The sequence below is a fragment of the Lithobates pipiens genome, unplaced genomic scaffold (genome assembly GCF_037356315.1).
Source record: "Lithobates pipiens isolate NorthernLeopardFrog02 unplaced genomic scaffold, aLitPip1_a1.2 Scaffold_10, whole genome shotgun sequence".
NCBI classification, from domain to species: domain Eukaryota; kingdom Metazoa; phylum Chordata; class Amphibia; order Anura; family Ranidae; genus Lithobates; species Lithobates pipiens.
This window is the reverse complement of record NW_027507686.1, coordinates 32,326,985-32,351,672: the sequence shown is the minus strand read 5'-3', so window position 1 is coordinate 32,351,672 and position 24,688 is coordinate 32,326,985. Positions and strand designations below refer to the sequence as shown.

Sequence of the window (24,688 nt, the reverse complement as noted above, 5' to 3'; positions counted from 1 at the left end):
CACGTGATCAGCTGTCAGCCAATGACAGTTGATCATGTGATATAACGGAGCAGGTAATCGGCTATTATTCCTCCTCGCGCTGACAGAAAAAAAAAAGCCAATCACCGGCGGCCGTGATCGGGACATCAGTCCCGATCACGGCCAGCCCTGCCAGTGCGCACCTGCCCCCTGCCAGTGCCCACCTGCCCCCCTCATAACTACACATAATAAAAAATTAGTGCCCCCCGTCAGTGCCACCCAGCAGTGCCCACAATCTGCCTCAACAAAGGTGCTGCACCCCAGTGCCACATATCCGTGCCCAGCAGTGCCATCTATCAGTGCCCAGCAGTGCCACCTATCAGTGCCCATCCGTGCCATCTTATCTGTGCCCATCTTTGCCCATCAGTGCCCACCAATGCACCCCATCAGTGCCCACCAGTGCAGCCTATCAGTGCCGCCTCATCAGCGCACTTCAATGAAGGAGAGAAATTACCTGTTTGCAAAATTTTATAACAAACTATTAAACGTGTGTTTTATTTATTTATTTTTTTGCATCTTTTTTTGTTTGTTTAGCAAAAAATAAAACTCCCAGCTATGATTAAATACCACCAAAAGAAAGCTCTATTTGTGGGGGAAAAAATGATAAAAATTTCATTTGGGTACAGTGTTGTATGCCCGCGCAATTGTCATTCAAAATGCATCAGCGCTGAAAATTGGTCTGGGCAGGAGGGGGGTGTAAGTGCCCAGTAAGCAAGTGGTTAAAGCACTGATCACTATATTGGTGTCGCTGGTCCCCAAAAAGTGTTACTTGGTGTCAGATTTGTCGCAGTGCTGCTAAAAATCACCACTCGCTGCCAATACTAGTAAAAAAAAAAAAAAAAAAAATCTATCGCATAGGAGCTATATACAAACCAATCAATATACACTTATTGGGAGGTTTTTTTTTGCCAAAAAATATGAAGCAGAATACATATTGGCCTAAGTTGATGAATAAATTAGATTTTTTTTTATTTTTTTTATTGGGTATGTTTTTTAGCAGAAAGTAAAAAATATTGTTTTAAAAAAAAATTGTTGCTTTTTTTTTTTTTTTGCTTATAGCGCAAAAAAAAAAAAAAAACACCCCAGAGGTGATCAAATACCAAAATAAAGCTTGATTTGTGAGGGGGGAAAAAAAGGACATACATTTTATTTGGTTACAGCGTCGCACAAATGCTCAATTGTCAGATAAAGTAGCGAAGTGCCGTATTGCAAAAAAAAATGGTCTGGTCAGGAAGGGGATAAAACCTTCCGGAGTTGAAGTGGTTAAAGGGACATCTACACTGATAATCAGTGCAGTTCCAACAGTGCCCACCAGTGCTGGCAATCAGTGGCCATCATTGCTTCCTCATCAGTGTCACCTATCAGTGCCGCTGTGCCCAAAAGTGCAGCCTCACCAGCGCACATCGCTGAAGGAGAAAAATTACTTGTTTGCAAAATTTCATAACAAACTATGGAAAAAAAAGGTTTTCAAAATTTTCCCTCCCTCTTCTTGTTCTTCTTCTTTTTTTTTTTTTCTTTATTTCATAAAAAAAAAAAAACAGCGGTGATTAAATATCACCAAAAGAAAGCTCTATTTGCGTGAAAAAAATGATATAGATTTCACATGGGTGCAATGTTGCATAACTGCGCAATTGTTATTCCAATTGCAACAGCGCTGAAGCTAAAAATTGGCCTGGGCAGGAAGGGAAAGTGCCCAGTAGGCAAGTGGTTAAAGTAGAGGTTCACCCAAAAAAATTGAACCTCCGCTTTTCGAACCCTCCCCTCCTCCGGTGTCACATTTGGCACCGTTCAGGGGGGAGGGGGGTGCAGAAAACTGTATAATACAGGTATTTGCACCCGCTTCTGGGCATAGACTCCCACGGAGTCTAAGACTTTCCCGTCCCCCCCCATCTCCTGGGAAACGCACAGGTCCCAGGAAAGAGCGGGGACCAGTTAGGATGCGCATGCTTCACTGCCCGATTCCCTCATCGAGGATGGCGGTGGCAGCTCCTGAGAGCCGAGCAATTCATTGGCTTCTGCTGCCGCCATCGCTGGACCCTGGGACAGGTAAGTGTCCATTTATTAAAAGTCAGCAGCTGCAGTATTTGTAGGTGCTGGCTTTTAATATTTTTTTTAGGTGGACCACCTTTTTAAAGGGTAACTCCACCTAAAAAATATCCTGCTTGTGTGATTGGCTCACCGATTTTTCCCAGAAATCTGCATTAAGATACAAGTCAGATTTCAGGCATCCTATGCAACAAAAATGTAATTATTGGTGAGATGCTCCTAATAGGAAATCACGTCCAAAGGGATGTAGGTTCTTTAATTTTCTTCATTAGAGCCCTGCAGGTGCAGGTTGATGATTAAGAAACCACTCCCATTAGATTCGCTTTTACGATTTTTCCGCGTTTTGCATTTTCCCACAGCCAGCAGTCAAAGTAATTAGAGTGTACATAAAGCCTAAGCTTTGGGTGAACAAGGACATACAGTAGGGAGGGATTCAGAGGTGGTAAATTAAACAGAAAGAGATGAAAATCATATTAATGGTGAAAAATTAGAACAACTGTATATGTTCAGTTTGGGGAAAAAATACATTTTAGAGGCGGCATCAGTTGCACATGCAGGAAATAGAATTCTTCTATCAGTTTAGGAAAGGGGTCTTCACAGTAAGAGTGGTTAACCAGTAGAATGTTTCCTTTAAAACGGTTGCACATTGACCACTCTAGACCAGAGTTTGAATTTGATGGGCATCAGTCTTTTTCAGCCTTAATACTTGAGAATGATCCAACTAAATGGTGGTTGGCTTACTGATTCTCCATAGCTCTGGTGCTGAGGGGCAACATTTAATCTCCATATTGATCAATCGGCTTATAGAGAAATTCTTCCTCCTCCTCCTCCATTATTAGTTCCTCCAGAGATTCCCGACATCCCAACAAAAATACTGAGGGGACATTTGCTGATCCTTGTGTCTGTAACTCAGAAAAATTTCTATCACATGAAGCCATCATCCAGTCTTAAGTCCAAAGTGACCAGCTCCACAGCTATGACATTATCATCTCGGTGCTTCCACTAGCAAACCTCAGATGGATCAAAGTCAGATGGATCAAAGTCGGTGAAGTCTACACTGGTAAAATGTGTACTAGAAGTTTTCAACCCGTCCTTGGTGTCCGAATATCGTCTCTTCTGTCCCTTTAGCAAACTCACAATTTCTGCAACGATCGAAGAATTATATGAGATCAGTCAATGATCATCTCTGTATACAATTCCTATATCACATTCTCTGTACAGGAATTTCTCATGCAGTAGCTAAATAAAAGCTCCCATTAGGTAGAGACAGATTGTAGCAGAATGTGTGTAAGATTAGCCTGATTTTCACAAGCAATATGAGGGAAGGGTGAAGTCTACCTTCTGTCATTACAAGAAAGTAAACCAGACTCAAGCCTGGTATCAACGATCAGATTATCAGACGAATAATCGTCCGTTTTTTGTTGCATGCTAGGCTCATATAAAAAATAAAGGGGTTACTCAACGTCCGAAAATTCTCGTACGACAGAATACAACTTCAACACTGATGTAGTGTGTTGAATTGTTTTGTAATGTATTCTTTTGTTTCCAAGCATAGTCTTGCTTTTATGATTTATTTTGGACAAAAACTTGTACTAATTAAACGAAAATTGGACATTGTGTTCACATATGATAAATATTTTATAGCATGCACCTTCAGGTTTTGTCGTCTGAAAAGTTGGAATTGTCTGTCATAAGCACTATACTAAATCAGATAATTGGCCGATCGTTCGTTGTACACAATTTGTCGTGTTTACGAGCCTTAAGGCTGGATTCACACCTATGGAATTTTTTGTGCTTTTTGCATTTTGCAGATTTGCACTACAGAACGTGTTCCATAGGAAACCATGTTAAATGGATTGTAGTGCAAATCTGCAAAATGCAAAAAGCACTAAAACTGCATAGGTGTGAATCCAGCCTAAGTGTCATATGCTGGCCCGTTGCATATGACTTTAGGTTGGGCATCATGAATGGAACATGTTTTCCGATCTTATAAAAGATAGTGTTGGACCAAATAAGACATAGGATCTACGTGGGTGGGATGGCAAGCCAAGAAACCACACCCTGGCCAAGGAACGTACCAAATGCCAAAGCTAGCAGGATCTCATCCCAAAGGTTTTCTTCCCTTATGCCGCATACACACGATTGGAATTCTCGTCGGAAAAAGCTCTGATGGTTTTCCCAATGGAATTCTGACTGAATTCGGCTCAAGCTGTCTTGCCTACACACAGTCACATCAAATTCCGATCATTTATAACACGGTGACGTACAACACGTACAACGTGACTAGAAAAAGGAAGTTCAATAGCCAGATTTGAGTATGCCTGATTTTTGGCATGTCGGAATTGCATACACATGATCGGAATTACCGATAGAAAGTTTTTCCGTTGGGAAAATTGAGAACATGCTATCAATTTTTGGCTGGCGAAAATTCGGACAGCTAAATTCCGATAGAGCATACACGCGGTCGCATTTTCCCGATGAAAAGCTCTCATCGGTCTTTTTCTGGCCAGAATTCCGAGCGTGTGTACGCGGCATGAGTCAATCAATATTCCGTACCTAAAGCCTATGTCATTTTTGAGAGATTATATCCTGACCAGACGAGGGACTGCATCCTAATGGGGTATAATATTTACTTGTAGCTTTAAGAGACCAGATTCTGGTGGCGCTTGCTAGGTCTGTGAGATGAAGTCACGGCAAGCTGAAGATCCAAACTATATCTGGCCTAAGTCGATGCTTCTTGGCAGGCTCACACCCTAGCCAGCTAGGATTTTCACTTTGGAAGATATTCTAAAGTCTGGTTCACGTACAAACTCTGTGGGACCTTCTGACCACAGTCTTTCATTGCAGCTCTCTCCAGTTATGTAAATTTGAGAGTGCAGTTTTGGAATAACCAACTGATCACTACTCTGAAGGAAAGTGAAATAATACGGATGAGTTTAGTTACCTCCGGCCGATGGACGATCCAGAGGATCCTTCTGAAGAAGCGATTTAATGAGATCACAGAAATTCTGAGGACAGTGCAAGTGCAATTCATCATCCAGTGAGGCCCACCATTTCTCCTGCATCTCCCCCAGATTGTCCTCTGTCACCTCCAAGTCTGAGAGAAACAAGAAATAATATGCACTGTGTCATTATGTGGCAGGAAATCCAGGTGTATGAAGTATAATATAACTGATATATACTGCAGTGCTGTACAGAGAACACTGAGCCAGTCCCATCAGTCTCTTGACCAGAGGAGCTTACACTCTAATGTTCCTCCACAGTCACACACTAATATTATATATTTACAGTACATAGTTCTGACATATATCACAGTGCTGTACAGAAAACACTGAGCCAGTTACATCAGTCTCTGCACCAGAGAAGCTTGACTAGGGTAGCCAGATACCTTGCTGCCCCACCAATACATGCATGCACTTACTGTTATATTAAATGACTACACGGACACCTGCTTGGATATAACGGCCTCAACGGCATTTATTAATAACCAATAAAAGACAAAATTTTATTTGAAATATTTTAAACAATTTTAAAACTTTGAACATCTTCCAGTTACAAAAACCACCAAGTAATTTTTTCATGCTGGTCCCTGACAACCCCTTATTACTTTGAGCCTGTGATCCCTCTTCATCAACATATGTCCCTAGCCGCCAACTCGCCTCGAGGACTCGCTAACTGACCACAGACCCCCCAAAACATATTAGCAGTTAATCCGGACTGACACCAGACCAACCATAAGGATTCCATACCTGGGATGGTACCCAATGTTTTCAAATGACCCATGTATGTATTTATATATATATATATATATATATATATATATATATATATATATATATATATATATATATATATATATATATATATATATATATATATAATAATGTATATGCCTGTCGTCAAGGATCCAACGCCCCCATACTTCGATGTAATCCAGCACCACAAACCTAACCTTTTATTTAGAGAGGGAGGGCAGAACATTTCTCCTTGCTTGCTGACCCCCCAACTGCTGCCTTGCTCCACCGAAGCACATGGAAGAACTGCCCCACTCCTCCCCTCTGTGACCATCCACCAATGGGGTACTGTAAGTATGGCTACATTCTAACCACCCCCCCCCGGACTAACTTTTACCTGTCAACTCACTAATTTCCTTGCACCCTGTCATGTATGTCCTGCGCTTTCTTTTCAATACAGCTGCGTACATGTCTTACACTCTAATGCCTTGTCTCAGTCACACATGGTTATTATTATTATTATTATTATTATTATATTTGTATAGCTATGACATGTACTGCAGTGCTCTACAGAGAACACTGAGCAAGTCACATCGGTCTCTTCACCAAATTTGCTTGCAATATACTGTCCCCACCCAAGTCACGTGTCCTTTAGGGCAGAAGCCAATACGCTTTTGGGTATATTTTTGGATTATGGGTGGACATCAGGGTTGCTGAAGGAAATGCCAACAAACCATACAAATACAAGAAAGTGAAGATTTCTATCTTCCAATCTGACTGTAGACCAGAAATTGGGTATTTTATTTTATATTCCCTACGAATGGTTAGCTCAGATGTCATTAATGGGGGAACTCACCCTGGAACGGTTGTCTTTTGGTAGCGATCTCATACATCACCACTCCCAGGCTGGAACAGAGAACAACAATTGACTCTCAATTATTTATTGTATTATAAATCTGACATATGGTACCTGTACATTACACTCATTCATAAGATTTACTTCTCCAAACTTCATCAAAATATGTGATCACAAAGTGCAGTGTTGTTAATCAGAAACAATCAAAATCTTCCCATCAGTAAAGATCTTTGGGCTAGAATCTCTAGGAGAAGCAGATTGGTGGCCACCATGTCTCTCTGGGATAGCCAATGCACTATATAGCCAGCCTGACACATACAAGATGGCTGGAGAATGGTCTGCAGGATAGAAATGCTGCCATGTACTTATATGACCCTGTGTGTCTGAGGCCCGCAGTGTTCTATTTTCACCACAAAACTAGGATACAATGCATTGGTTAGAATTTTAGCTACCATTTAGGGTTGCACTTTTCAGTTTTAATCCCTCTATAAACAAATACATACCCAGTGTGGTGCTATCCAACCATCCACACACAACCCAACACTGCTGCTGATCTCCCCCAGCCTCTTTGCAGCCTGATCTACATGTACTCCATCAAGGGCTGCATGCAGGGCTCAAGTCCTGCAGGAATGCATGGGAATGGAGTTCCTGTACTTTTTCAACAACAGGAACTCAGTTCCCATCAGCAGCCACGTCTTGCAAGACTTTGAAGTATGCGAGCTGTGTGGCAGGTGCTACACCAGCAGCCGCTGACACAGCTCGCAATAGTAAGTGCCGCACACCAGGGGTGGACTGACCATTCAGGGATTGCCAGTAGTGGGCCCCATGACAGCTTCCTCTTCAATCTACCTGTCAATCACAGCTATCTTACAGGTAGATCCGGTCCCTGCTGCTAAGAGATTGTATTTAGTCAGACCTCTCGTGATGTGCTCCTCCCCGCCAGCCCCTCCTGATTTTCTGTCTCCTCATCCCCCCCCCCCTTCGCCATCTCCTGCATACTTGCTCTGTGTGTCCCGCTGAATCCCCCCTCCTCTATCTTCAGTGCCATATGATGAGAGAACCCAGAGGAGGAGCACATCTATTCTGCTCATAGGACATGCAGGGAGAGAGGTGAGCTGAGGGAGGAACATCAGTTTGGGGTGGTAAGCTGAGCACAATACCTGGCAAAGTTTAATGCCAGGAGGGAAGTTTATGTGGAAATATGTGAAGGGTTGGAATAGCAGCGAGTGTGTGTTGGAGCCCTGCAGAGTTTGCAGCCCCCCCAAGCTAACATACATCTCCTAAGCAGGAACATATCACTATCTCCCCAAGCATTCTGTCCAGATAATGTGCAGTTAATTTATGACCTTTCTGTTTAACCCTGTGTTATTCAATCAAAAGTGTAAATTCACCACGTAAACACTCTATATATAAAAAATAACATTTCCCAATAAAGATCAGATGGAAGCACAATTGAATGAATGCTGATTATTCAGAGAATTACTGTATTTATATTTATTGAGGATTTTTTTTTTTTTTATGTACTAACAGTTAAGCTTCATACACACAATATGAAAATTGGATGAAAAATACCACTTTTAAAGTGTTCGTGCATATGAGCGTATCATTTTTTTTTTTTTTTTGGTGGGGGAGTGGATATGAGGTGGGAGTTCCCACACTTTTTTCCCCAGGACTTGACCCCTGGCTGCATGGCATTTGTGACAGACCCAACCAGGACAGGGGCATTTGGAGGGGGCTGCAGGCTAGCTTCTTGCCTACTGACTATGGGACTTGGCATTTGAGGGAGCTAAAAGGATTCAAGAAGGTGTCCTGTTATATGATGCAAGATGACATTACCACATTTAACAGTCAAGGAAGCCATGATGGTCTCTGCCAACTTAAAACTCAGTGAGAAGATGAATGTGGAAAGAAAGCTGGTTAATGAGATTTGGACAGCCCTGTGTCGTCTTTAATGTTGATGGTGGACTGTCTGGGGTGGACTCCCTGACTAATCAATGCTTGATCATGTGCCTAGCTGTTGATTAGCTTACTGTTTGATTAGGTTGCTGTTAGCTGCTACCTGTTCATTAGATGTACTTATGATATTACTGTTTAAAGTTTGCATTGTTTTGGATAATATGATCAAGCTGTTATCTAATTTTGTGTGGTGTAAATTCACCCAGAATTTATAATAAAGGGAGTTCCAGTTCACCCCTAAGCTAGTGTTGTCTAGTTCTTGGGTGCAATTCTCAGCTATAATACCTGGTTTCTAGCTCCAGGGTGGAGGAAGCTGTGCCTTGGTGGAGGCCCCCATTATGGGTGCCAGGTGGTCTGTCACAGCATTTCTCAGGGCGAGTTTTCTGATGGTGACAAGATGCCTGTGTAATGTGTGTTGGAACAGCCACTTGTAGTCTCCATTGGAAACCCATGTAACAGGGTGACAACACTGAAGCATATTTGGGAGATGGCGATAGAGAGTTGTCACCCTATCGCAGGAAGTGCCTGAACAAGGACCTTCATGGCAGGATCACCAGGGACTGTTTTGATTAAAGCTGCAGATTTGCAAATACTGAAATCTCTGAAGAAGAATCAACCTATTTTCCTGATGCCTACCACCTAACTATATTTACAGACAAAAATTTAAAATTCCTGAAAACATAATTAATTAGATTTGCTTTTTTTTTCCATATATTTTGTGCTACTGAGAAGTTAGAACACCCCAAGGTGGGTGTGAACAGAGCTAAGAAATATGATGGGGTGTGGGCTGGTGCAGTCAGTATTCTCCACTGCAGGTGGAGCTCGACAGCAGCGGCAATGCAGTTGGAAGAGAGGGTTGAGAGATAAAGTTTTTCTCTATGATTTCCTCTGTCAACTGAGCCAGTAATCTGATTGGATGCTCATGTCTCAAGTGACCCTGGTGGCCATCTTGGGTCAGGTAGAGTCTAATCAAGACTCTGACCTCTGAGTTTGGCGTGATTTATGCGAGTGGCTGGTGTAGGTTCTCCATCTGGCAGGGACAGTGCTAGCAATAGGGAAAGGTTTCTGAGGAGTAGGGAGAGAGCAGGGACCAGGTCTACCTTCTCAGAAAGCTTCCCCTTGGGCTTGGACGGGCCAGCTTGTACTCCACACCTTGTGACAGAAGCTGACAGCATCCCTATGTCTTCTTTATCTCTGAGCTGTGTATGTGACCTGCTGTTTCAATACATAGTTCATTGTAAATTGAGATTCTGTGTGCTTACTGCCAACCACACCACGCTGCACCTAGCCAACAGGAAGAGATCACCTCTGAAGACCCCAAGAGATTTAGGAAGTCAACAGGTTGTAAAACCTTCCACACTCCACCTAGATCTGAGATATGATTGGTTTCTGCCATAGCGAGTGTCAAAATGATCAAAAAAGTGGACACAGAATTGTCATTCCTCACCTGTAAATTTCACTGCATCGATCATACACGCTGATATTTTGCAACGTCTCGGGGGCTACGTACTCCAGCTCTCTGAACCTTCTTCTTCTCTCCACATTAGAGGGTTTACCCATGGAATATTCTTTCTTGGTGAGCTCAAAGTTAGCGAGCTGAATTCATCAAAAGCATTATTAATATTGTGGTTTGCAGCCTATAGGACCTAAAGGGTCTGGTCAAGCAAAATTGATATTTCCATTTTTTGTGGATGGATGTAAGTTGTTATTGTTATTATTATTATTATTATTATACAGGATTTATATAGTGTCAACATTTTGCACACCGTTTACAACATGAGGGCAGACAGTACAGTTACAATACAATTCAGTACACTAGAAATCAGAGGGCCCTGCTCGTTTAGAGCTTACAATCTAGGAGGGTGGGTCAAGTGATACAAAAGTTAATAACTGTGGGGGGTGATCTGATGGAGAAAGTAAAAGTACAGTTGTTAGGTGCAGGCCGGATATGCTTCTCGAAAGAGAAGGGTTTTCAGGGATTGTCTAAGAGCAAGCAGAGTCGGACAGATTGGGGTAGGGAGTTCCAGAGGATGGGAGAGGCTTGGGAAAAGTCCTGGAGGTGAGCATGGGAGGAGGTGACGAGGCAACTAGAGAGCAGGGGGTCTTGGGCAAAACGAAGGGAACGAGTAGGTTGGTGTTTTGAGACTGGGTTAGTGATGTAGCTGGGGGCCGAGTTGTGGATGGCTTTGTAAGCTGTTATTAGAATTTTGAATACAATTAGTTGGGTGAGCCAGTGGAGGGATTGACAGAGAGGGGTAGCAGACAGCGGTTGATAAGGTGGATGAGCCTGGCAGCAGAATTCTTGGTGGACTAAAGGGGGATAGCCTGTGTAAAGGTTATCCCATGAGGAGGGATTTGCAGTAGTCGAGCTTGGAGAGAACTAGGAGTTATGTGGTGTCATTGGTTAGGAAGGGGCGTATTTTGGAGATGCTGTGGAGATTGAGACGGCAAGATTTGGAAAGTGTTTGGATGTGGGGCTGGAAGGTTAGTTCAGAGTCCAGGAAGTGGACCTAGAATCTTGGCCTGCGGAGATGAGCTGATAGTAGTGCTATTGATTTTGACAGAGAGATCAGAGCCGGAGGCACGTGGGGAAGGAAAAATCATGAGCTCAGTTTTGGATAGATTGAGATTGAGGAAGTGGTGTGACATCCAGGCTGATATGTCTGTTAGTAAATTAGTGATAAGTGAGGAGACTGAAGGAGTGAGCTGAGGGGTAGAGAGATAGATTTGGGTGTCGTCAGCATAGAGATGGTATTGGAAGCCATGGAAGGCTATTACCTGACCCAGGGAGGAGGTGTAGATGAAGAATAGGAGAGGTCCAAGAACAGAACCTTGGGGGACCCCAACAGAGAAAGGGAGAGGAGAGGAGGCAGTAGAGTTGTAAGTGACACTAAAGGTGCGGTTGGGTAAATAGGATGAGAACCTGCGAAAAGTACAGTCATGGGGACCAAAGGCATGGAGTTTTTTTGAGGAGGAGGGGGTGGTCCACTAAGGCAGCAGAGAGGTCTAAGAGAAGAAATACAGACTAGAGTCCATTGGATTTAGCTGTTAGCTGATCGTTTCTGAGTTTTAACTAGAGCAGTTTCCATGGAGTGTTGAGGGCGGAATCCAGACTGAAGGGGGTCAAGACGGTTATTCTTGGTGAGGTGATCACTCGGTTGTAGTCCAGGCATTCAAGGAGTTTGGATAAAAAAGGGAGCAAGGAAATGAGGCGTAGGTTGTTGAGATTGGTGGGGTCTAGTTAGGACTTTTTAAGAATGGGCGTGACTAATGCATGTTTTAGAACATTTGGGAAGCTGCCTGAAGAGAGGGAGAGATTGAAGATGTGAGTTAGGGAGTGTAGAATGGAGCCAGAGGGCAAACGTAGCAATTGTGAGGGAACAGGGTCCGGGGGCAAGTGGTAAGGTGGATGTTATAGAAAGGTTTAGCAACCTCGTCTATGGTGGTGGGGTTGAATGAGGGAAGTAATGATTGTACCTGTGGACACATTTTCTCACCCATTGCATCAATCTTATGTTTGAGGTGATTGGCGATTTCCTGGGCAGTGCCTGAGTTGATGGGTGGAGGCAGTGGAGGATGAAGTAAAGAGTTGAAGGTAGAGCAGAATTGACGGGGACGGGATGATAAGTTGTTAATGAGAGTGATAAAATAGGTCTGTTTAGCTGTGAGGAGGCAGGAATTGTATTTTGGAGAGTAGATTTATAATGGTTGAAAAGACTAATGCCCCGTACACACGATCCGATTTTCCCACAAAAAATGTTGGATGTGAGCGTGTTGGCTGAAAGTCCGTCTGTGTGTATGCCCCATCAAACATTTGTTAGCGGATTTTTAGTTAACAAATGTTGGCTAGCAGGTTCTCAAATTTTCCACCAACAAAGCTTTTGTTGTCAGAATTTCCGATCGTGTGTAAACAAGTCTGACGCACAAAAGTTCACGCATGCTCGGAATCAAGCAGGAGCCGCACTGGCTATTGAACTTAATTTTTCTCAGCTCGTCGTACAGTTTGTACGTCACCATGTTCCCACGTTCATAATTGTTGGTCAACATTTGTGTGACCATGTGTATGTAAAACAAGTTGGAGCCAACATCCTTCAAACAAAATTCCTTGGTTTTGTTGTCGGCAAGTCCGATCGTGTGTATGGGGCATTAGTCTTGCGCCACAGGCGCTCAAGTGCGTGGGTATGTTTTTTCAGACTTCTAGTGGCATCTGTTTGCCAAGGTTGTAGGGGACGTGGCCTTATTCTGTATGTAGTGAGGGGGGCGAGCTTGTCTAGGGAGGATGAGAGTGAAGTGTTGTAGACAGAAGTGGCTAAGTTAGGACAGGACAGAGGTGAGATTTTGTAGACGTGGTCAGTAGCAGAGTAGAGAAAAGAAGGGTTGAGGAGGCAAAGGTTTCTACGGGTAACTGTTAGATGGTTGGAGGGAGAGGAGGTGGCAGAGAGGTAGAGAGAGAGTAACTAATAAGGTGGTGGTCAGAGAGAGGGAAAGGACGGTTGGAGAGGTTGCGCGGAGTGCATAGGTGGGAGAAAACAAGGTCAAGGGTGTTTCCGTCAGAGTGTATAGAAGCATGTATCCATTGCTTCAGGTCAAAGGAGGAGTTTAGAAAGGGGAGTATTTTGGAGATGGTTTGAGGAGGTTGAGATGGCAAGATTTGGAGACGTTTGGAAGTAGCAGAAGTGTTAGTATTAACAAGAATGTTGGAGTCACCGAGAATGATTGTGGGGATTTCAGAAGAGAGAAAGTAGGAGAGCCAGGCAGAGAAGTCATCAAAAAAGGCCGATACTGGTCAAGGGGGCTGAGAGATCACAGCTATCATTAGCCCTTGTACACACGGTCAGACATTCCGACAACAAAATCCGTCAGATTTTTTTTCCGGCGGATTTTGTCCGAAACTGGTGTCGCATACACGCGGTCAGACAAAGTTGTCGGAAAATACGATCGTTCGTAACATGACGTTATTTAGTTACGACGGGACTACGTTTAGGCTAGTAGCCAATAGCTTTGGTCTAGGAATTTGATCTGACCATGCGTGGCACTTCGTCCGATCGGAATTCTCTACAAACGATCGGACAAAGTCCGATTGGGTCATGTTGTAGAAAAATTTTATATCCAGCTCTCAAAGTTTGTTGTTCGGATATTCCGACGGAAAAAGTCAGATGATGCCCACACACGGTTGGATTATCCGACAACACGGTCCGATCGGACATTTTCCATCGGAATGTCCGACCGTGTGTACAAGGGCTAAGAGAAACTGGAGAGAAAAGACAAATGCAATGTGCTTCAAATGAGGAAAGTGACAGAGAGGCAGGTGGGTGAAGTACCTGAAAGGTCATACAGTGGTGTGAAAAAGTGTTTGCCCCCTTCCTCATTTCCTGTTCCTTTGCATGTTTGTCACACTTAAGTGTTTCGGAACATCAAACCAATTTAAACAATAGTCAAGGACAACACAAGTAAACACAAAATGCAATTTGTAAATGAAGGTGTTTATTATTAAAGGTGAAAAAAAATCCAAACCATCATGGCCCTGTGTGAAAAAGTGATTGCCCCCCTTGTTAAAACATACTATAACTGTGGTTGTCCACACCTGAGTTCAATTTCTCTAGCCACACCCAGGCCTGATTATTGCCACACCTGTTCACAATCAAGGCATCACTTAAATAGGAGCTGCTTGACACAGTAAGGTCCACCAGAAGATCCTTAAAAGCTACACATCATGCCGAGACCCAAAGAAATTCAGGAACAATTGAGAAAGAAAGTAATTGAGATCTATCAGTCTGGAAAGGGTTATAAAGCCATTTCCAAAGCTTTGGGAATCCAGCGAACCACAGTGAGAGCCATTATCCACAAATGGCGAAGACATGGAACAGTGGTGAACCTTCCCAGGAGTGGCCGGCCACCCAAAATTACCCCAAGAGCGCAGCGACGACTCATCCAAGAGGTCACAAAAGACCCCACAACAACGTCCAAGGAACTGCAGGCCTCACTTGCCTCAGTTAAGGTCAGCGTTCATGCCTCCACCATCAGGAAAAGACTGGGCAAAAATGGCCTGCATGGCAGAGTTCCAAGGAGAAAACCACTGCTGAGCAAAAAGAACATCAAAGCTCGTCTCAATTTCTCCACAACACATCTTGATGATCCCCAAGACTTTTGGGACAACATTCTGTGGACCGATGAGACAAAAGTGGAACTCTTTGGAAGGTGTGTGTCCAAGTATATCTGGCGTAGAAGGAACACTGCATTTCATAAAAAGAACATTATACCAACAGTAAAATATGGTGGTGGTAGTGTGATGGTCTGGGGCTGTTTTGCTGCTTCAGGACCTGGAAGACTTGCCGTGATAAAAGGAACTATGAATTCTGCTGTCTACCAAGAGATCCTGAAGGAGAATGTCCGACCATCTGTTCGTGTACTCAAGCTGAAACGAACTTGGGTTCTGCAGCAGGACAATGATCCTAAACACACCAGCAAGTCCACCACCGAATGGCTGAAGAAAAACAAAATGAAGACTTTGGAGTGGCCTAGCCAAAGTCCTGACCTGAATCCTATTGAGATGTTGTGGTATGACCTTAAAAAGGCCGTTCATGCTCGAAAACCCTCTAATGTAACTGAATTAGGACAATTCTGCAAAGATGAGTGGGCCAAAATTTCTCCAGGACGCTGTAAAAGCCTCATTGCACGTTATCGCAAACGCTTGGTTGCAGTTGTTGCTGCTAAGGGTGGCCCAACCAGTTATTAGGTTTAGGGGGCAATCACTTTTTCACACAGGGCCATGATGGTTTGGATTTTTTTTCACCTTTAATAATAAACACCTTCATTTACAAATTGCATTTTGTGTTTACTTGTGTTGTCCTTGACTATTGTTTAAATTGGTTTGATGTTCGGAAACACTTAAGTGTGACAAACATGCAAAGGAACAGGAAATGAGGAAGGGGGCAAACACTTTTTCACACCACTGTATGTGGGGCTAGAAGGATTCCCTCTCCCCTTCCTTCCTTCTGTCCATTGGGTCTGGGGGAGGGAGTCCAAGGAGGGCCACCATGGGAGAGGGGATAAATTATGGATCCCCTACTGCAGTTATTTGAAGGCATTACGTTCCCTGTAATAGAGAAATTAGCACAAGGAAGGAGACTCCTAGAACTTGTAGCTGAACTGGGAAACCTAGTAGAGCAATCTCACTTGTAAAGTTCCTTGCTTGCTTACTGGTTCCAACATGTGGACAAAACCATTAGACTCACACTAGGATAACAGTAAATCCTCAAAAATACTTCTGTATCTAACAACAGGAGCTGTGTCTTCCGTTCTTCTGCTGGACAAGTGAGTCATTTCTGAACATATGTGTAACACTGATAAACCTACATACACCACACTGCAAACTTTACAGTGGAATAATTCATCCAATATTTGCCTCAGGAGGCGAAATGTCAATTTTAGGTGGACTGACCCTTCAGAGATGTGCACATTATTCCTGTCCACAATTCCTGGTGCTGCCAGCTGCATGGTAAACTACAACAACCTCTGATGGGTTTTACATGGGAATCTGATGTCTTTCTGCATTCTTCTGCAGTCAACTTAAATCTTAAACAATATTATCAGCTGGAAACTACACCCCGCTTAGCGTGATGGAGGATAGAAGGGGGAGTGTTCTGAAGTCCTTTCATAGGATGACAACTCTGTTCCTCCATAGATGCAGGAAGTGTGTTAATGGCAGAATCTTCAGGTGTGAATTAATTTAAAAAAGCCCCCAAAAAGAAAACGAATGCAGCCACCACATCTAAGGATTGGCAAGCTGAAATAGTTTTTGTTGTTTGGTTTAGATACATTTTGGGGTCTATTTATAGAAAAAAAAAATTGCCAGCCAGCTGTCATGAATTAAAATAAAACACAAAACACAGTAAAGCCTCATACACACAATCGGACTTCCATCAGACTTTTCCGTGGATTTTTGTCCAAATGGGCGTTGGCTGTGAACTTGTTCTGTATACACACGGCAGAACATTTTCAGCCAACTTTCACCAAATCATGTGTTTTTTCAGCTCTTTACCACCACCCTTTGGTCAACTTCTGCTATTGTTGGCTGGTGTTTAGCATTGGTTCTGAGCATGCTTGTTTGTACTTTGGACTTTAGTCTGATGGACTTGTGTACACATGATCGGATTATCCTCCATCGGACATTTGTTGTCGAAAGGTTTGAGAGCATGCACAGCGAACATTTGCCCGTTTTAAAAAAAGCAACAGCAATTGTCCAATGGAGCATACAGACGGTCGGATCGTCCGATAAAACCGGTCCGTCGGACCGTTGTCAAAAAGGTCGATCGTGTGTATGGGCCTTAAAATGGTTGTATAGGTTTTTTTTTTACTTTTACCTACAGGTAAGCCTATAATAAGGTAAAACAAATCTCCTAAACCTGTATGGTTTAGGAGATATTCCCCTTGCAATGAGCCGCTGACTGCGCACAGGGGATTTTCGGCTGAAAGCCCGGCAGACGCCGGACTTTGCCAGAAAGAAAGCCACTCACAGCGCCAGAGCCACGATACCCGGGAGACACGCCGAGGGAACATGTCCCTCGGCGTGTATCAGGCGAGATGTCGGGGGCTCGTTCTAAGTTAAGCATTTCATAATGAGCTAGTATGTGGTGCATACTAGCTCATTATACCATTTCCCTTGCAAGTCTAAAAAAAAAAAAATGTCAGCGGGTTTACTCCCGCTTTAAGAGTTCATGATGGCTGTGCGAATGCTCGTGACATAAATAAAAAAAAGATCCCTATAACCTAGCCCCCTCACACCTTCTTTTGCAGAAGATTACTTTCTGGAGTAACTAGCACTTGTACTGGACCATGGAAAATGTTCTGGGTCCCAGGACTTTGTTCAGATCTTGGGAGAGTCCTTTGGGATCCAGGACAGTTGGAGGAGGTTCATACAACAACTGCACAAAGTTAGGGGTTCCTCGGTCACACATTTGGCTGAGAGCCCTTCTGGGTTCTCATGTTCAGTGTGCTGGTATTCTCAGCTGATGTAGATCAGATCTCTGCCCCTTGGTGCAGGTGCAGTCTATTTACTCCACTGCAGGTGGCACTCATCTGCAGTGGCAATGCAGGTGAAGGAAGAAGTCCAGTGGAACCTAGATCTTCTATGGGTTCTTCAGTCACAGGCAGGCAGCTATCAGATTGGATGCTGGCACCCCATGTCACTTTTGCGGCCATCTTGGGTCAGGCAGAGTCTATTTAAGACCCTGGCTCCCAGGTTTGGTGCACATTTTGAGAGTGGCTAGAGTAGGGACAGGTCTCCGGTCTGTCAGGGACAGTGCTTAGCATCAGGGAAAGGTTACAGAGGAGTGCATGGACAAGGCATCCTACCTGGAAGCCTCCCCACTTGGGTATCAATGCCCAGGCCACATTTCGCTCCTCGAGACAGAAGCTGTTGGCACACCTGAGACCTTCTGCTACTAACACATCGCCGTTACATCCTGTGAGTGTTGCCAGTCGGTTTCCCTTTTCTCAGTCTTGTTGTGTATTGCCAAACTTTAATCACAATCTATTCCTGTTACTTTGCCTCTGGACTATGAGGCTCGGTTCACACATATGAACGTTTTGAACCGCATGCGATTTGCATCAAATTTAAACCAGGCCTGCTTTCAATGGAGCCAGTTCAAATACAATTAGAAAAGGGTCCTGTGCGTTTTATAGTCAGATTAAGGTGCGATTTCAGAGTTAAATTCACACCTGAATTGCACCTGAGCCGCTGAATGGAAACTGCACTGGGCTCTGCACCGAAACTGGACCTGCATATATGTGAACCCAGCCTGAGTATTTTCTGCCGCTGCACCACGCTGCACCTACCCACAAGTCTCTATCTGATGGATAGAGGGGAAGCATAAAGGGTCTAAAAATGTCAGCCTGGTATATTACATACGGAGAAGCCTAGTGTATACCCAATAGTGGGCTAAGTGTTGCTCGGAATATATTTGTTACCTTCATACAGAATGTCCCATCCACCAAAAAATTGGAGCTGCTCAAACATCCATGTACTGTGGGCTTGGATTCAGTCTGATGTAACCTTGATATGAAGAGAAAACTGCAATTAGAGATTTCGGGTCAGATTTATCCCACACCACAGGTCAATGGACAATACATGGGAGATCCAGATAGAAGATGTGCTTCAACAAATAATACAACAAAACCATTGTACTGTAAATTTGTGGGGAGATGCAGCATGGTGTGGCGGCAGTAAACACTCAGAGTCCTTTTGCAGGAACAGAATTTGTATTAAAGTTCTGTAATTCACAAGCCCAGCGGAAAGGCCCCCTACTGGGAATACTTACAGAATGCAATATGTAGCAGAGGAGGTCTTGGGTGTATGACAGCATCTGTCTTGAGGGGCGGAATGTGGCCTGGCCAGTCCGTGCCCAAATGGGGAGGTCTCCAGGAAGTATGGCGTGTCCCTATCCTTTCCCTACTGGTCTGGAACCTCTCCCTGCCACTAATCACTGTCCCTGTCAGATGAGTTACCAGTCCATACTACTACCCACACAAGAAATGCGCTACAAGCCTGGGAGCCAAGCCCTTAAATAGGCTCTGCCTGACCCAAGATGGCTGCTAGAGTCACATAGGGTAGCATCCAATCGGATAGCTCCCCCAGTGATTCAGGAAACCATAGAGGAACCATTCCTTCCAACTGCAATGCTGCCTACAATGGAGCAAATAGGCTGTACCTGCCTACAAACTGTTGATTCCTAATAATTCTCAGTACTACAATTAATATAAACCTTTAAAAAAATACTGTTGAATGATTATTCCTTCCAGTTACCATTAAGTAATAAGAAATACACTATATTGCCAAAAGTATTGGTGCACCTGCCTTTCTTCTGAGAAGGCTGTCCGCGAGGTTTAGGACTGTATCTATGGGAATGTTTAACCATTCTTCCAGAAGCGCATTTGTGAGGTCAGGCGCTGATGTTGGACGAGAAGGCCTGGCTCACAGTGAGTTTGGGGTGGAGGAGCTTGACTGGCCTACACAGAGTCCTGACCTCAACCCGATAGAACTCCTTTGGGATGAATTAGAGCGGAGACTGCGAGCCAGGCCTTCTCGTCAAACATCAGTGCCTGACCTCACAAATGCACTTTTGGAAGAATGGTCAAACATTCCCATAGACACACTCTTAAACCTTGTGGACAGCCTTCCCAGAGGAGTTGAAGCTGTTATAGCTGCAAAGGGTGGGCCACCTCAATATTGAACCCTACAGACTAAGACTGGATGCCATTAAAATTACCAAAAAGGTAAAGGTCCCAATACTTTGGGCAATGTAGTATATTTTGTCAAACTTTTCAGACATAGAGCATGATAAGGTCTGTTGTCTCATGCTGTGGGAGCCCACACATGTACACCACTTGCCCATTCAATAGTATTGTCATGACTCTACAAAATTCTGGAACAAAATTCTTTTTTACTTTAAATTAATTTTAGCTGTGGCAATTAACAGATTTCTTAATATTTTTGGAAACGTCAGTAAGACAGACATCAGCATTCTGAGATGAGGGAGACTTGACTATTCTAGGGTGGAATTATTTTGGGATATTCTTTGGCCAGGAGAGTGTTGTTATACCCTTTATTACACTGTACTATTAAGTATAAAGGTAAAATGAGAACAAATTAAATCACATAACAGATCTTTTATCTTTTTATACCTAGATTATCTATGTCTTTCCTGCTCAGAAATACCTTCAAGAAAGAACACCCTGATCTGTTACATAGGTTGTAGAATTAGGACTTTTGTCCCAACCAATCTTTGCACTTCTGGCTCACCAATTAATGTTCCTAGACATGAGATGTCATACCTGTACACGGCTTTGGCCACGTCTAGAGCCATAAGAACTCTTTGTCCCCAAGGCAAGTCTGGCTCTGTCTGAAGCAGTTCCCGTAGTGTCCCTTTCTCGCATAACTCCATAACCAGGGAGTAGGTGGTTTCTGGGCCTTAATAAGAGGAGGAGAGAGGATGAGAATGGAACAGAGAAAGAAGACCAGGATACAGTGATAATGGGAAAATGAAGATGGAAATAGAGAAAAAAAGAGAAGAACAGAGAGCTGTTCTGGAGGACGGTGACGAGGCGGAATATTTCAATGGCGTTTAGCCAGAAACTGAGGAGGAAGGAAAAGGACAGCAATAGAGACAAGAGACAAGGATAGAGGGCTGTGGAGAGTTTGGAACATATGGGTCAGGAAAGACAGGTCCGCAGTACACTTATGCCGCGTACACACGATTGGACTTAGTACGCCGGACAATTTGATCATATGTGGGCTCCAGCGGACTTTTTCGTCCCAAAAGTCTGGCGTACTTTGAAAGAAGACTTGACTCGCTCGTCCCCACCCTCTTTCCTGACCGGCTGGGCTGCGTGCTCTGATAAGGGTCTGGTAAGGACTTTGGGGGGACCCCCACACCGTTTTTCGCGTAGGGGTTACCCTTAAAACCCAAACCAGGCGACGGGGCTCGCAAGGTATCAATCTCGCCGATGGAGGTGGCGAGATTGACTTCCTTCTCTAGTCCCGTCGTACCTGAAGTCACGTTCATTGTCTCCTGGAAAGTCTGTTTATGTGTGGTCGTGTGTGTGCAAGTCCGCTCGTTTGGAAAGTCCGGCGGACCTCCGCTGCAAAGTTCGGCGGGTTGTCCAACTGGATAGTCAGATCATGTGTATAACGGAATTAGACATTCAGGCATGTGCACTCGCAACATCGGTGCTAGGCGGGCTATTTAAACAGAGCTTCTGCATAGACTCATTGCTGTTTGGTCTGCAGCTTCTGTGTGTTCTGACCTGTTGCCTGTGCTGACCTCTGTTCTTGATCCGGCTTGTTCTCACTAACGCTGTCTGCTTGGCACCCTGACCCCGGCTTGTTTTGGACTCCTCTTCTGCCTGCTGCTCTGTTTATCTGCCTAAACATTCCCGACTCGGTTTGCCTGACCCTGCATCTGCTTATCCAGCCTGTCATGGCTCTGCTCCGCAATCCACATCCAAATCCTGCTCCAGCTGCGATCCCAGCCCTGGTCTGCCTAACCACCACCAGCCTGCCTGCTGCACATCCATCCATGGACAACATGCCTGCCTGCTGCACAACCAGCCATACAGACTACAGGACTGATCTCAGGCACTCCTGCGCTTACCGTGCTTCTGTGGCTGCTGTCTCACCTTCAGTGACCCACAAGCCGGTGTGATACGAGAGGCCCTCCTCTACCCATCAGGCTTACCAACCAGGTACGTGACAATAGGAGGAGAGAGGAGGAGGACAGGAGACTGGGACAGAGAGCTGAGAAAGTCAAGGACATTGGAGGAGAGAGGAGAAGGACTATGGACCAGGATAGATACCCAAGGAGAGTCTGGGACAATAGTATATTGCCAAACATTGTGCTGCTGAAAGTATAAAGTGCCTTAATTTTCTGATAAAAGTGCTCCACCATACGCTTACAAAATTTACGCTCACCAGAATAATACAGCCAGCAAAGTGACCATCAGGCGGTTCAAAACTGAATCCAACTCATGAGACACTTGGACAAGATCTTCTTCTCCAAACCATACCCTATTTTCTCTGTCACCACCTACTTTTTACATTTAGAGAGAAGAGGACAGGGAAGTCCAGGAGAACTGTGGAGACTCTCGGACAGGGAAGAGAAAAGGAAGACAGGGGACCAGGACAAACCTGCGGAGAGTCTAGGAAAAAGGGGGAGAGAGGATGAGGAGGACACACAGTGAGTTACACAGAGTCTAGGACAGAGATGAAGAGAGGAGGAGGGCAGAAGACCAGGAAAGAGAACGGCAGATGGCCTAGAACAGTCCTTCTCAACCCTGTCCTCAAGTACCCCCAACAGGCCATGTTTTGGGAATTTATATTCGATAAAGTAGCTGTCAAAAATACCAAGCCATTTACTCTGATTTAAAGCACCCATGCAAGATAAAGGAAAACCTGCAAACATGGCCTGTTGCGGGTACTTAAGGACAGGGTTGAGAACCACTGGTCTAGAATATAAGAGGCGAGAGGAGGAGGACAATAGACCAAGACAGAAAGCGGAAGAGAGTCTTAAGCTGCGTACACACGGTCGGACTTTCCAACGGAAAATGTTCGATGTGAGCTTGTCGTCGGAAAGTCCGCCCGTGTGTATGCTCCATTGAACATTTGGTGTCGGAATTTCCAGCCACAAATGTTTGAGAGCAGGTTCGCAAATTTTCCACCAACTTCACTTTCGTTGTCGGAAAGTCCGATCGTGTGTACACAAGTCCTTTGCACAAAAGCTCAGGCATGCTCGGAATCAAGCAGAAGGAGCCTCACTGGCTATTGAACTTTCTTTTTCTCGGCTCGTCGTACGTCTTGTATGTCCCCACGTTCTCACGGTCTGAATTTCCAACAACATTTGTGTGACCGTGTGTATGCAAGACAAGTTTGAGCCAACATCCTTCGGAAAAAAACACACGGTTTTGTTGTCCGAAATTCCGATCATGTGTACGCGGCATAAGACAGAGTAGGAGAAAGGATGAGGACAGGAGACCAAGACAGAGAGCTGCAGAGAGTGTAGGACATATGAGGAGGAGGACAGGAGAGAGAAAAGAGAGCTGCATAGAGCCTCAGACAGAGGAAGGATGCAGGAGTGGGACAGAGATCTTCAGTCTAGAATACAACAAAAATTGTTTTCATTACCAGATTTATCGATGCAGACTCCGTGGAGCCGTACAACATTCAAACACTGAAATTTCTTCAGATATTTACTTTCAGAATAAAACATTTTCCATGCGAGTCTAGAAAACAGAAAATGTCTGACCTTGTTACAATAGATGACACCAGGGAATATACAGTATTTGTTCCACGGCAGAGACTTACTTTTCATCTTGTAAACTTTGACCTTTAAATTGTTTGATGGCCACAGGAGTGCGGTAGAACTCTCCCCGGTACAGATGGTGGGTTGGTCTGTCCATAATCAGGTCTCCTCTTTTCAGCACTGTTGTCCGAATCATGCGGATGTTCAACCTGCTTGGCTGCTTATCTAGAAATAAAAAATAAAAATTCCTGAATTTTCCAGTGGTCATTAAACTACTAGCGAACCCTCCTTCACTAGGTAGTGTTGTAACAGAATGGGACAGCTTGTGCGGGAATTAATCTCTTCGGCCCCTATATGTTTTTTTCGTTTTGTTTTTTAAGTTTAGGGCCACCAACACTCTCTGTTTCTCTCCTGTAAAGTTTTGCATGAAGTTCCCTATCTAACCTCGCTTCGAGTGGAACAAACAAGATCACATCAACTCCCTGGGAACTCTAGACAAGGTCCAGCTTGACCAAAGCAGATTACAGCTATAGGATCGGGTGCCCACTCTTCTCCATTATGTGTCTCTTTGTAAAACCTAGAAGAGAGGGCGTACCAGCCTTGCGCATTACCCAAGTGTTATCTTTAACAATAAGGAAATATAAACACAAAAGCATATTAGAGTCCAAAGTATGCACAAAGCAATCTGGTCATCGAGACTAGTCCCAGGACCTTCCAGATGGCTGACGCGTTTCAAAGGAAGATCCCTTCTTCCTCAGAGGCTCTGATATGTGTTTTGCGGTGTCTCTACTGGGTTCCCCTGACCCTCAGGAGGCAGCAAAGCCTGTGCTTGTATTGAAAATATCAAAGACCTCAGATCCATCTTCCAGCATTACATTACACTTGAGCGCAGGAGATTGCTGTTGTTCTATCTCTTTGTCACAGTACACACAGGATTGTGGCCAATAGAACTTTCTCTTTCCAAGAATAATGATAGTCCGGGTCAGAGTTGCATGGGCAATTTTTTGCTTGCAAACTTTCAGTAACATAACATCTTAAACCACCAAGTGTACAGTTACTTCTGCTATAGTCACAGTTAAAAGGTGGACAGACAGAGCTACTGCTGCTTTCCAAGACTGCTTTGAGCGGATGGACTGGCAGGTGTTTGGGGATACCACTACCATACGGGGATATGCGCTTAGTGTGCAGACGTATTGTTCTATTGTAATGCCATATGTTAGTAAGAAGGGGATGACGTAGCAACTGTCAAGACAGTCAATTTTTCAATCGGAGGCCTTGATTAA

The 24,688-nt window shown here is 44.2% G+C and overlaps 1 protein-coding gene across 1 annotated transcript in view; it reads right to left on the bottom strand.

Annotated features, from left to right (window-relative positions):
* Positions 1-1,110: 1,110 nt before the first annotated feature.
* LOC143929130 (mixed lineage kinase domain-like protein) overlaps positions 1,111-24,688 on the bottom strand; it is a 35,656-nt gene continuing 12,078 nt past the window's right edge. The window contains exons 4-11 of the mRNA XM_077453395.1: positions 23,468-23,630; positions 23,288-23,385; positions 20,443-20,578; positions 18,580-18,664; positions 10,058-10,206; positions 6,655-6,704; positions 5,009-5,161; positions 1,111-3,206 (exon numbers count right to left, since the gene is read on the bottom strand). Coding sequence (XP_077309521.1) covers positions 3,067-3,206; positions 5,009-5,161; positions 6,655-6,704; positions 10,058-10,206; positions 18,580-18,664; positions 20,443-20,578; positions 23,288-23,385; positions 23,468-23,630 — 974 coding nt within the window. The 3' untranslated portion in view covers positions 1,111-3,066. The remainder of the gene's footprint in view (positions 3,207-5,008; positions 5,162-6,654; positions 6,705-10,057; positions 10,207-18,579; positions 18,665-20,442; positions 20,579-23,287; positions 23,386-23,467; positions 23,631-24,688) is intronic.